Genomic DNA, 12,625 nt, shown 5'->3' with positions numbered 1-12,625 from the left:
GGGTTCGATCTTAGGGCCCCTCCTTTTTTTAATATTCGTTGCCCCGCTTCAAAAGCTTAGTATTACTGNGAACAGTACTCTGGTCCTCAATGAGGCCTCCATAGCCAATGCTCTGAATGAAACGACATATAAAACCTCGAATAAAAGTGGCCTCGAATTTTGGCCACAATGAGAAAATAAACCAACAGGTTTGTTGTTGTTGTTGTTGTTGTCGTCATAAGTTCAAATACGGTAGGAGAGTGGGTTTAAAGAAGTTCTTCTGTTTTTCCGCTTTCTGTCGTCATATGAGAGGGAAATGATGTCCATCCGACCTCTTGGCCTGGCCTCCATAGCCATTCCTGCCTTCTGGGCTGCCCGTATGAGAGCCACCACCATTTTGAACCGGTGGTAATATGGATCCGTTGCTATTGGTATCCTACAAAACAAGCACATGTTGGTCTCAGTTTTGGGTTTCCTCGGTATCTACGCTTAGAACTCACTCGTTTCTGCGGATTGTCGTAGATCTTTGGTGTCTTGAAAGGGTGGAGTCTGAAAATTGGGTGGTGAAGAAGCTCCTCACAAGTCCATCGTTTGGCCGGATCTTTGTCCAGGCATCTCTGAAAATATCAACCAAGGAAATATGACGATAATTGTATCCTTTGCCAAACAAGCATTGTTCCAACCTTCATGAAATCGTGTGTGCCAGCAACTGTAGTCTTCAGCTTCCTTTCCAATGGATCCATTGTGCCTGGATCTGGAATGCTCAGCCCGCAGAAGAACTCGTTGGATTTGAATATCTGCATGTGCCTCGGAATCAGATCACCAACGTTTTTACGAATCAAGTATAATTGATCCACGTCAGACTTGCCGGGCCAAAGAGCCTCACCCTGGAATGATTCATGGTATACGCAGTTAGCAGGATTTCTAAGAAGGCAGGCAGTCAACGGATAGCGTGTGGAAGATTCATGTTGATCTTCATGATACCGAATATCTAATGCTACACAAGGCAAATGAGGATCTTCTTGTGTTTTCTTGAGTATTGTAAAACGTGCATGATTAAGTACAATTTGAAACATACGTTGACAAGTTCCACGAAGACACAACCAATGGCCCAAACATCCACTTTCGGGCCGTATTGGGTGTCACCAACCAAGAGCTCGGGGGCTCGATACCATCGAGTGGCCACATAATCGGTGAAATTGTCCCCGGGAGCTGTAAAGAAAGGAACCATGTTTTAAGGTGTACAACTAGTTCAAGAAAAACGAATCGAGGGTTTTATTCCCCTGTTATCTAGCTCTGTTAAGACAGACTTTACGAGCGTTTTTAATGAGCCAAAGAACTGCATTGAGACTCAAGTCGCCCCCATAAACTTTACCAACCAAGCCCTCGGCAAATTTTTGAGAAGTTTACTTTTAGAAGGGCTTAGACCTTCTTCTGGTTGAGATGTTTGTACTATATTAACGAACAGTCTTTGATCTTAAGTTCAGGTGAGAAGTGAGTTGGCAAGACTTGGCAAGACTGATGGTGTGAGAATGACACTTAGTCTTCTAATTGTCGACATTTCATTGCTCAACCAATATTTGTTATCGTGAATAAAGAATGAGGTAGCAATTTCATAAAAATTTACCTCGTGAATACCAGCTACCATGTACGAGCTCAATGGAGTTGAGCACGCCAAAGGGCTAATGTTGCAATGGATAAAAAAGCACCCTAGGCAAATTACCCAGAGATGGTCTGAAAATCGACTCTCCAAAAAGGATATTGGAAATTGATCCAATACATTGAATCGTTGATCAACCTGGACATATGGCCTTTTTCTGTCCATGCATGTGGTTTGAAGATCCATGTCTTTTATTATTAATCTGCCGTTCTTGGTTCGCTCTAAGTGATCCTTGGACTAAGAGCTTTCTTTCCTTGATCGTTCAATCTCAACCCTGAACACTGGATACTTACTAAAAACTCGGGCAAAGCCAAAATCTCCGACCTTGACCACACCTTCCTTGGTCAAGAGAATATTTTCAGGTTTGATATCCCGATGAATGCAATTGTGAGAGTGACAATAGTTGATGCCTTGCAAGGTCTGCCAAATCATGCTTAACGTCGATGGGAGAGCCACACTGTAAAGCAATTAATTTATCTATCAATTTTGTGTCATCTTTTATTTGTGAAGACAAATGAGCCTCAATTACCCTTTGGGGTTCTTTTCCAATTCGTTCAGAACTGTGTAATCACAGAATTCGAACACGAGGTGAAGTTTCCTCTTTCGGCGAAACACTTCGATGAGGTTGACCAGATTCGGGTGTTTGAGGTTCTTGAGCATTCGGATTTCTCGCAAGGCGATCTTGCGGATCAAGGGATCGTCCTCGGTCTCTGTGAACTTCTTGATGGCCACTAGACCTCCAGTATCTCGGGCTCGACATTTGTAGACCACCCCATAGCTACCCTCGCCCACCTTGTTGAGCTTTTCATATCGCTCCATTAGGCGTGAAGGGGCCCTTGACCTGGGTTAAAGAAAAACGAGATTTGACATTACTAATTATCGATAGATCTGATAACACAGGCCATATGGCATCTATATTTCAACATCGTGTCAGCGGTTGTTCAGCTGACATTTTGAAAGGCTCTTGTTACCAGGCCCTATCGATTAGCAATCGAGGTTTTAGAGGCATTTTCATCTCCCCCCTCTGCCTTACCGATTCCATTTAAAACTTTTGATGGATGAACTAGCGCAACAAATAAATCACGACTCGCGTTTTTATAGGATATGTCGGTTTACCCTTTTTTCAGCCTGTTCTGTCCCAAATCGTTGGCCCATGTTCCAAAGACGCGAAGCAACACAATGAGTTACAAGAGGAAGATTGATTGCCTCCCTAAAGAACCAGGTTCACAACAGGCAAAAAAAACCAGGCTTGTGTGACGATAGTGCGGAAGTAACATGGAACTACGTCAAATTTTTGTATGAGAGCTCCAGGTTTCATGCCAATGGAACACCACCACCACAGACTGTATTCCCGTTGAGGTTCCAAAAACCAATCTTTGACTTGAGCCCTTCCAATGAATACCTGCATTCTGGTTTCTTAATGAATTAAAACAGGGACTCGCTCTTCAATATCTACCAACCAAGGCCAATTATTGAATGAGTCAGCCAATCAATATTGTATTCCATCCTTGGCAAAAGTTGAACGGAACATCTATTCCAGGGCTAGGAATGCTAGCTTCCTATGTGATTGATTCATGGGAGATTAAATTAAATGCATGGAAACCCCTTCCATACCTAGTCCTTGACCTCCAACTAGGCACCGAGGCCGGATGCGACCTTTTGAATGAGACATAATCCGTTTTCTTCTTGTGATCACTCTCCAAGCCTTCCACTATGTCCGATAAGATGAAGTCCTCTTCATCCGCTGAGCTGAAGGCTCGCTCTGAGGAGGAAGGCTTAAAGACCCGCCAAAATCCTCCCAACTTGGGCAGAGAGATCAATCCTTTATTGGTCATTTTGGCTCTGAATATGCCGTCTTTTCACTTTATTTCACGATTCAAGAACGTTATGGGACACGATGTTGGTTCATGGAACATATTTGCTCCGCTCTATCAAGTGTGGAAGGTAACAACGAACCAATGCTAGCACTATAGATATATTGCTCGATGAATGTCGATTCCTTTCTCGACACTCCAAACCTTGGAGCGTTGTGTATGAGCGTGTGCCAAGCAGGAACTTCCTGACATAATCCAGGTATGTGCGTGTTCCAATGGAGCCTACCTTATGTTACGGCGACTGATGTGGAACAGGTAGAGTCATTGTTTGGTGATATTTAATCATCCAGGAAATTGCTATTTGTCTCACCAATCGAAACGCAAAGCGCAAAAGATGACTGATCAAGTGTATCCATAATTAGGTCACTGGGTGCAATTGAGTAACTTCTTTCAGGTCACATTCATATTTTCTGAATTTGTCCATGACCTGATATTAATAACCTGTTTTTGAACGCAAGATTGGTAGTGAATGCAACGGCAACCCAGCTAGTGGTTGAAGGGCACAAAATAACATAGACTACTTTACTTCGAGTTGCCATTGGATAAATAATTGTGAAGCTAAACAAAGTGATTGTTGTGGAACATATCCAATGAATGTACACATTCTTACCCAATGGGTTTAGGAACTCGGTACCATGGTTTGCAACCAAGTAAGTTCAAGGCTCAAATTTATCATAAATTAGAGACAGGGCGCTTCGTAATTGCAGCTAATCAAATATTATTCATCAACGAGTTTAGCAAGAACGATGGGATACGAATTGGTAATTGCAAGTAGTAACGGTAATCTCCAAGTTGTCCTGAAACCAAAACTGTTGGGCTTGTTCAGCCCTAAAGGAATGAGCAATCATGGCAGGTGTCAGGCAACTTGATGCCATTAAGAACAGTTTCTGATTGCCGGGCCTACAAATCTCAATGATGGATGAGAAAATAAAGAAAGTCTGCAAAAGGTCTTGACATGAAAAGATAGTTTTTTGGGTAAGTGCAAAACTACTCGTCAGAAATACCGTACACGCAATTCAATGTACATATTCATGAACGATGCTTAAAAAGTAAGAAGTATAAGTTGCTTCAATTATGAAACCCCCAGAATATGGAACAAAGTTGACATGTTGAAAAAAATAGAGATGGAGAATAATCAAGTGAAGTGGATTTCCCGGTGAACAAACTCAGACTTCCATTTGACAGGATATTAGAATCATGTGTAAGGTGATAACTGAAAGAAAAGCCGTACCATTCAGGATGATTTAAGAGAGCATGAACGTAATCATTGTTAGACTTCCTTTCATGAACTGGAAATGATTCTAAACTACAAAGACATTATTATGTCTTAATGAATCCCTGATTTTCCATTACTTCCTAAGCCAAATACAAATGCCTAATTTGAAATTGATTTCAAGCAAACCTGTCATAACTTTGACTTGGGAAAATCACCATGCAGGCTTTATCTCTAACTTGAAGTTATCATTGGACAAAATAACAGACCTCTGAAAGATCAATTGAATGATTCCTCTACTACAGTCTTGCTCGATGTTCATGCGGAAGTTTCTTCATGGATCGCATGAATATTGCACATATATCTTGAATCCCTTCAACAAAACCATTTTGTCAAAACCATTGAAACCATTCTTAGAGGCACAAAATAGACAACTATGTCATACTCATCGCATGAAAAAAATGAAAATGGACAAGCCTGCTTCTGCCCGTCCTTGAACACCCAAACTAGGATCTCAACCCTACGTTTGAGATCTTCAAACCACAGTAATGTACATATGAACTTCAAAAATTATACTTGCATAATTTGATGGTGGCGTTAGAAGCTTATTCGGAAATGTGTTGGTGCTATTGCCATAAAGACAAAGAATCAAAGTATTTTTACGTTATTAGTCGTAGCAATCATAGATAAAATCAACCTACATAAGTATTTCGTCGTTAAAAGAAGCCACGGAATTGGATTCCATGAAGTCAACGACTTTCCATAAGCAATTGGAACTGAAACTTGTGCAATAAAAGTGTTCCAGGAACAGGAAACCACCGCCAAGTCTGACAAATCCATGCATTTCTTTGAGAAATGGTTGGAATGTTGGTTATGATAAGCACATGAACTTAAAACGCAGTCATGTCCCCAAAATCATAGTCATAAACTCGATATCATTTTCACCATTGCCACATAGAAGAGTAAAAATCGAGTTTGTTGTGTTTTTTTTGCTGCAGCTGATTCCGTAACCAATGAACATTGCAACTCTAGCTGATGGAAAACAGCGCCTCTACAATCAGAAACTATAACCTAACAGACGGTCAGCTGACATTCATTGGCTCTGAAAACTAGTCCGCCTGGCTAGCTAGCTCTCATCGCACTCTCTAGGAGCTGCTTCCTCTATGATTGCCATTTCTATATCTCAAGTAGAAACACTGTACTGACGTTGTCAAGGCAAATTTTTGTGGCAAATTCAAACACTTGCTGTTGAGTAAATGAACATCAAAGTGAGTTATGCTGAAGCCTTTAATAAGAAACTGACCCATATCGTTTATTTACATGATGCTTGCTTCAAATTCTAGATTTGTAAGGGCGGTCCCATTTCCAAACTGGTTCTTGTTTCGTTAACGATGCCTCTCAGACCACTTCGCTATCCCAGTAATTTATTAGGCAAATTAAAGTTCAGAATGTTACACATCGTTATTTACTAGCTAAGGAAGTCGTTCTTTTCCGTCTTTACCTAACCCAAGGAAACTAGATCAAACCAAACTTAACTATTGTTTTTCTGTCCAGTGGCGAATTGGCCGAAAAGTGCAAGGCTTGCGAATTTTGCCGATTTCATTGAAAGCATACTGTTTCATTTGTATGGCACATTAAAGTGGAAATTAAAGCTTTGTGAACAAATCGTTGTCCATGCGATTTTCTCGTTTAACTTGAACTTCATATTTTACTGAGTTTGTACCAAGACATTCAAAGTTCAAATTTTATGTTGCAGGATTTTTTTTCGCTCAGAAGGTGTTCATACAACATATCGTGTTTTTCTACTTTGTTTCTTACAAATGCCAAAATTTTGCTTCGTGTTCAACTTATCTTAAATCTTGCTTAAGATTATTCGCCCGAACTTCAGACTATGATTCGAAGACTTGACTTGAAGAAGAGTGATTCAATGACATTGAATTTTTCCCCTTGTAGGTACAATCGTTTGATATGACCCATTCTGATTGATTCCCTCGGGCACATTCTCTCACCTCATTTTACGAAAGCTCAGATCAGATTGCCTGGATGATGCCGACATTGTCGAAGGGTCCAATTCCGTCAAGCCAACACGTGGAGCACAAATTAAGTCGTGTCGATTCGTCTTGACGTCACCATGAGAAGTCAATTCGTGTCGTTGTTTCCTTCCCAACTGAGGACCTTGAGAGCCCGTCTGTTGTTGGATACAAGCAAGGATCTGTTCATTGTTCCGTCAAAACTTCCAGCACCACTAGCGTCCTCAAGCTGCCACGGATCCAAACTGGATGGAACGCCAGAACTGCAGCAATCCGACTCAGAACGAGCTCCCACTGAAGGTAGCTATGTACAGCAAGATACAGTACAATGGCTCTCAAAGGTCCTTCCAGCTTCGAGCGAAAAAAGTTGCCTCCCATGGCTATCTTGGTCTTGTACAACAAGCAAAGAACGACAAGGTGACAACGTTATGGCGTCATATCTCTTGGGGTGTTCCATTCTGGATGGTGCAGCCCCGCCTAATGAAATATCAGGGGTGCACCCTCGGAATCGGTCAACACCTTGCGTGAACAGGTTATTCTCGAGAATTGAAGATACTCTTACGGGAAAGATTGGTCGCGGCATCGGCTACTTTTTTTTCTTATGGCACAAAGTGCAATTCCCACGAATATTGGCTTATTCGGAAAGCAATTCAATCCGAATGATCGGCATCCCTGTTCATGGTGGATTAGCCTCATGGCCGCAAGGGATTTAAAAAGCCCGTAATGTAACTACGGCAATTACAAAACAGACAAATTACTCTTTTTTGTACTCTGAGGTGCAGCTGAAGTGCAACGGAATTGTTCAATGTATGAGGTGCAACAAAGTGCGTTAAAAACCCTGGTGGACGGAAAGAGTCCACAAATTTGGTGTGAGACCTCAAGTCCGCCCAGTTCCTAAAAGCTGTGCTTGTTTTGAAATTGCATGTTGGATGGAAGTTTCTTCTTGGTTGCAACCAATCGTGGGTGGAGCTAATGGACCATCCAATCATATATGAGCACATCTCATCGAAACAAAACACACAAAAGTTGTATGAATGTTTAATTTGTGACTTGTGGATGTCCAATTTTACTTTCTTTTGAAAACCTTGATGATTTGGAAGCCGACCGCACAATTTAGAACTTTTGAAGTCATTTCAAGTAGGAATTGAATCTTTCATGGGACCTACTCTGGCAAAGGTCTGAGGCAGTTAGAGTCTGATTTCGTGTATGAAGAAGGAGGCCTTTTTGTGACGGTTTCATTTTGTTTGCTGTATACGAACCAGAACAGAGCTCCAAGGTTACGTACAAGGCCCTCTTTGTTCTGTCAAGGTTGCTCAAGGCCATCCAGTCAGCCAGCCAAGCAAGGACACAATTCCAGAAGATGGACTTCAAGGTTGGCAAAAAGAATCCCAACAATGATTTGTCCAAAACGAACGCGGAATACAGGTACGAATGGCCTTGAACAAGCGAGCTTTTCGAAATGCCAAGGTCGGTCACGGGATGAAAGCTTTCCATTTTAAATGTCGACGCTTTCGTTTCTAGGATGCTGAAAGTCTGACTTTTTCGGTTTTGACATGAAAAAGTTTGGTGAATAACTGAATGTTATATTCAGGGGAGAACACAAATTTTGCGGCACAAATTCGAGATCTTGATCTGAAGTAAATTTGCCACGTGCCTTTGGCTCTTTTTTCCCTTGTGACCTAAAAAAAGAGCGCTTAGCAAGATTCGTCACGATTACAAGTACAAAGAAGAACGGAGAGAAGAAAGGCCGCGTCAAAGACCAACCAAGAAGATAGGCATCTTCAAGCCCTTTTGGTGGGCCGCAAGTTCCATTCGGTAGATTTGGGTCAAGTGGTCTCTATTAAACGAGACAGGTTAATTATTATTTTTAGCTGCCTTCATTTTTTTTTTAAATGGCCGCAATGGCCTTTGCAATTGACACCCTATGTTTACCATTTACGCTAAAAGTCTTCTCGGCATAAATGTCCTCTGGTTACGGGACAAGAATTGTAAGGAAAATTGAACCTCTCATGATGGATGGTACCGACTCCATTCCATGTCAGCAACCCAATCAAACTCAACAACTTCTTGCCTGATCCATTGATCAAAGGAAAGTTTCATGGAAACACTGTAATTACGGTGAAGGAAACCTCGTAATGGCGTAGACACTCAACTTACCAAAAATTTTGGTAAGCACTCGCTCTCGTTATGGCCGACAAGGTGAAGGAGTTCAGGGAGTTTCCGTTCGAACTTGAACCCTGGACCATTTTGTCGGATCTAAGAGCGGGTGCCACAGTGTCCCAGCATTCACAATATTAAACTTGGCAGCTTAAATTCAATCGAGGAGGGGCTTGATGAAAGTTTCCACAACAAAAATTGTTCCCAAAGAGCCTCATTTTGTTCCCACCTTCAGCGTGGAACATGAAACACCACCTGCCATTGTCAGAGAGGGACTTTAGACTCACTCGCCCTCAAGCATGAACCACTATTAAGTATAAGGGGCGATGAAAAACGATAATTGGCCGCATGGACTTCTTAAAACAACGGGTGCGACAAAGTCGGGCTTTTATAATTCCAATTAATAATTAGTGTCCTCTGAAGAGAAAACATATCCCGATCCACTTTTTGTCGATGGATTAGCAAGTCCTAGATCGGATGTTCCTGTAGACAATCAAGATGTCTCCGCAGTTTATTGGTCCATGTTTCATGTGGGCCGTGTGAGTAGAGTAATGAACCCAGGGCATATAGCATGTTCCCCTCGACGGACTATATACATGTGCTCAGAGGAAGACCATTTCATACTCTACATACATACTCCTTATTGTAAGCTAAGACATGGACTGGACTGGACTAAGTAAGGCTTGGGCTACTAGAAAACGCGGATTGTTCCCCAAGAAAGACATGCGGCAACGTTTTAAAACTAAACCAGGTCGCCATGACCACTGATAATAATCTTAAACTGGAACACCATTCTTGGTTTAGCACACAAAGTATTAGCTATCAATGTTGATGTACCGTTTGAGGAACGAGTTGTGCTTAGTTATACCATATAATGAACAATCATCAAAAAGTCCTTGCAGACTAGAAAAATAATACGTAATGATTTGACACCATTTTGTCCCCTCACAGAAGTGTCTTTCTCTCTCAGGTTCCATGCTAAGAAGGACAATTTGAAGTACTTGTAATATCTAAACCAAACAGACACGCTATTGTCGAAAATTCAAGACCCTTCGAGTAAGTCAACAGGAATTTTAAGACAAAGAAACTGCCGTTACCAACCATCTTGTCAAAAAGAGTTATAAATCAAAATTAGGTTACATGTCGGAAAACCATGTGATTAGCCTTCACGTGTACTGAGATTTCCATAAATTAAGGGTTCTTAACCCTTCTCTCATTAAGCATCTACTTTTTCAAAATAATAATCGACAGAATAGAGCAACATTTAAATGATAAATAGAAAAACTTCAGTTCCTGAATTGATCCTGGAACCTTTGTAGCAGATCTTCGTGCATGGTTGGGCACCATGGTGTGGAACCGCAAACCACAGGAAGTGTTGTAAGTAACAATCAATTGAGTTGGAGTTGGGTACTTTATGGTTCTCCTAGGTAGGGCAAAAACACGATCCTCAGAGGTTGATACTTCCGTCCAAGTAATATGGCTTCATGATTGAAAGAACGCATATATATTGAATGGTAGAAGTAACAATAGGTGACTAAAATCTGGCCTTGCAAGGCGGAATAAAACTAGAGCACTTGATGCAGACTATTTAAGGTAGCGAGTGACATTATGATATGGATCGATTAGAACAAGTCCACGGGTCTGTTACTTATCCTATGAGTTAACTTTCTTCCGCAAAATTCTTTTTGCCAGCTGAAGCATTCATATTTAGCCTGGTAATTCGATTACTTGTAACATTTTTACCATCTATCATCATTGGTAACAGCATTCGCAATTTGCTTGTACTTTGATTTTGGTTTCTAGCAAATCAGTTTTCGACCATTTGACGCTAAATATCCTAAAAAAAAAGTAACTTATATGTGCATGCCTCTCTAATTTGAAAGGTTTTGCCACGTCTATTGGCCACGCGAAAAGTGTAAAATTCGTGTAAGTTATGTGAGGTATATAAATTACATTTCATCTTCAGGAACCGTTGAATCGTAATGAGGAAGATATAAGATCGTGGAGTGTGTGTTGAAATACTCAATATTTTGTCACCATAGGTATTAAACGGATGGTTGTTTAAACGTTGTCGCAAAGAGCATCAAAGGACGCCTTGAATTGATTCGTTGTTTTGTAATTCTTGATTGATATTGCGAATCCAAATACGCATGGAACGAAACGCTAAGGGGAAGGGGTCTTAATCACTTCTACAGTAGATCGTTGCCCGATGATAACAAGAGTCTTGAAATAATCAAAACATTCCCCACTAACCCTAATCCATTTTGTATGACTTCAGACTTTTTGTGACCTTCTATGGCTGGGATTTGGGGCACAATTTTTGGTGTTCCTGGCTTGTCGGTTATCTAGCCCAAGCAGTACATAAAAGAAGTGGAAAAAACCCTACTCGTGCTTTGTGGCCATTCCTCGAGTTCTTCCATTAAGTCATTGTCATAAATCACGCTTTGATTGTTTTCTTTAGAGTGACAAAAATAACCAAATGTTGTCTTAATATTGTATTGGAATGGGAGCAGTGGTTCAAGATCAAGGTCTCGCTCGCTTGGAGAGTCGTCAATGAAGCCGGAAGAAAAACAGATTCCTTACCAATACGTCCGAGTGAACCGTGTATCTTTAGTACTCACATGATGTCCTCCCGTTAAAAGAATCCACCTTGATTCGCGGTTCCTTAGAGTTTACAACATTTTTCAGGTCAAGGAGATTTCCACAGATCACAAGGCTCAAATATAATGGCTCAGGAGGCTTTCCTCGTGGCCGAACAAGGTCGAAGGCCAATTAATGCAATCCGTAACTAAGCTTGAGGCTCATATGACGAATCGTGGCCGTCCCCCAAAGGCCATGAAGTCCAGTCACCAATGCATAAATACTCCAGGCCTGTTGTACTGATCGAAAAAGGCTCAAAGGCCAAGGAAGGCGGGCCGGCTGAAGTGCATTGGTCGGCATTGGCTCTGAGCACCAACGAGGCGACCCTTTCAAGGCAACACGGACATTGACAGATTCGTTCCATTCCAAACAGACGGACAGACGCGACCGGAGTAGATTCACATAGATCGGACACTCTTAAAAGTTAGCACAATACCATCCAATAGAAAACTAAAAATGAAGACCCAAATGACGTAAATGACCAATGTTAAGACTTTTTATTGATATGTGTTTGTGCAGTGATGAGACTAGATTTTTTAATCGCGTTATAGCTGCTCTCCTGCCTAGTTTCCTACCTACCGTTTTCAATGCGTGGTTAAATGTTCGTTCGTGCACCTTGGTTACCAAATATCGTGGAACAATAGCCAGGTAGGTGGGAAAGGAACAAACCAATGAATGTGAAGTCCTGCCGAGAGGACAAGGCCTACAACAGTGTTCTATATACAATACTGAGTTCTAAGAACAATGAGTTCGGGGGTGGGCTTATGAAATGCCTGTTGATACAGGAGCCCAACTGGAATCTCTATATATAAACTGGGACCAAGATAGCGTTGATCCAATACTAAGAATGATTTTCAATAGCTAATCTATCCTCTCCAAACAAGTCGTGGGGTTTAGTCTGGGTTGGTGTTCGGGAATAGATTAGTTTTTGATAGTCAATTGCCAGATTGGATAGAAGATGAGAATTGTCGGTTGATTAATGCAGACTTCATTCGAAGGCAGATCTCGCAGCAGATTTTATGACAACAGGTTGTTGCAAAGTTTTCATTTTCTCGTTGGTCTTGAAGTAGTG

The 12,625-nt window shown here is 41.3% G+C and overlaps 1 protein-coding gene across 5 annotated transcripts in view; it reads right to left on the bottom strand.

Moving 5' to 3' along the window:
* Positions 1-73: 73 nt before the first annotated feature.
* The window catches only part of LOC131884394 (cyclin-dependent kinase-like 4), a 26,310-nt gene continuing 13,758 nt past the window's right edge, over positions 74-12,625 (bottom strand). Inside the window, exons 1-7 of one of the 5 annotated variants that reach the window (XM_059232167.1) lie at positions 11,535-11,922; positions 2,169-2,480; positions 1,933-2,096; positions 1,058-1,191; positions 663-866; positions 480-596; positions 74-415 (exon numbers count right to left, since the gene is read on the bottom strand). In XM_059232167.1, the coding sequence (XP_059088150.1) occupies positions 281-415; positions 480-596; positions 663-866; positions 1,058-1,191; positions 1,933-2,096; positions 2,169-2,480; positions 11,535-11,536 (1,068 nt within the window). In that variant the 5' untranslated portion in view covers positions 11,537-11,922 and the 3' untranslated portion in view covers positions 74-280. Of the gene's footprint in view, positions 416-479; positions 597-662; positions 867-1,057; positions 1,192-1,932; positions 2,097-2,168; positions 2,481-3,253; positions 3,686-6,735; positions 6,871-8,913; positions 9,111-11,534; positions 11,923-12,625 lie in introns of those variants that run through there. The other 4 variants (XM_059232165.1, XM_059232166.1, XM_059232163.1 and 1 more) reach the window with 4 other exon arrangements.

This window comes from Tigriopus californicus, chromosome 7 (genome assembly GCF_007210705.1).
Source record: "Tigriopus californicus strain San Diego chromosome 7, Tcal_SD_v2.1, whole genome shotgun sequence".
Taxonomy (NCBI): domain Eukaryota; kingdom Metazoa; phylum Arthropoda; class Copepoda; order Harpacticoida; family Harpacticidae; genus Tigriopus; species Tigriopus californicus.
The sequence above is the reverse complement of the archived record's forward strand: the minus strand, read 5'-3'. Positions and strand labels throughout refer to the sequence as shown.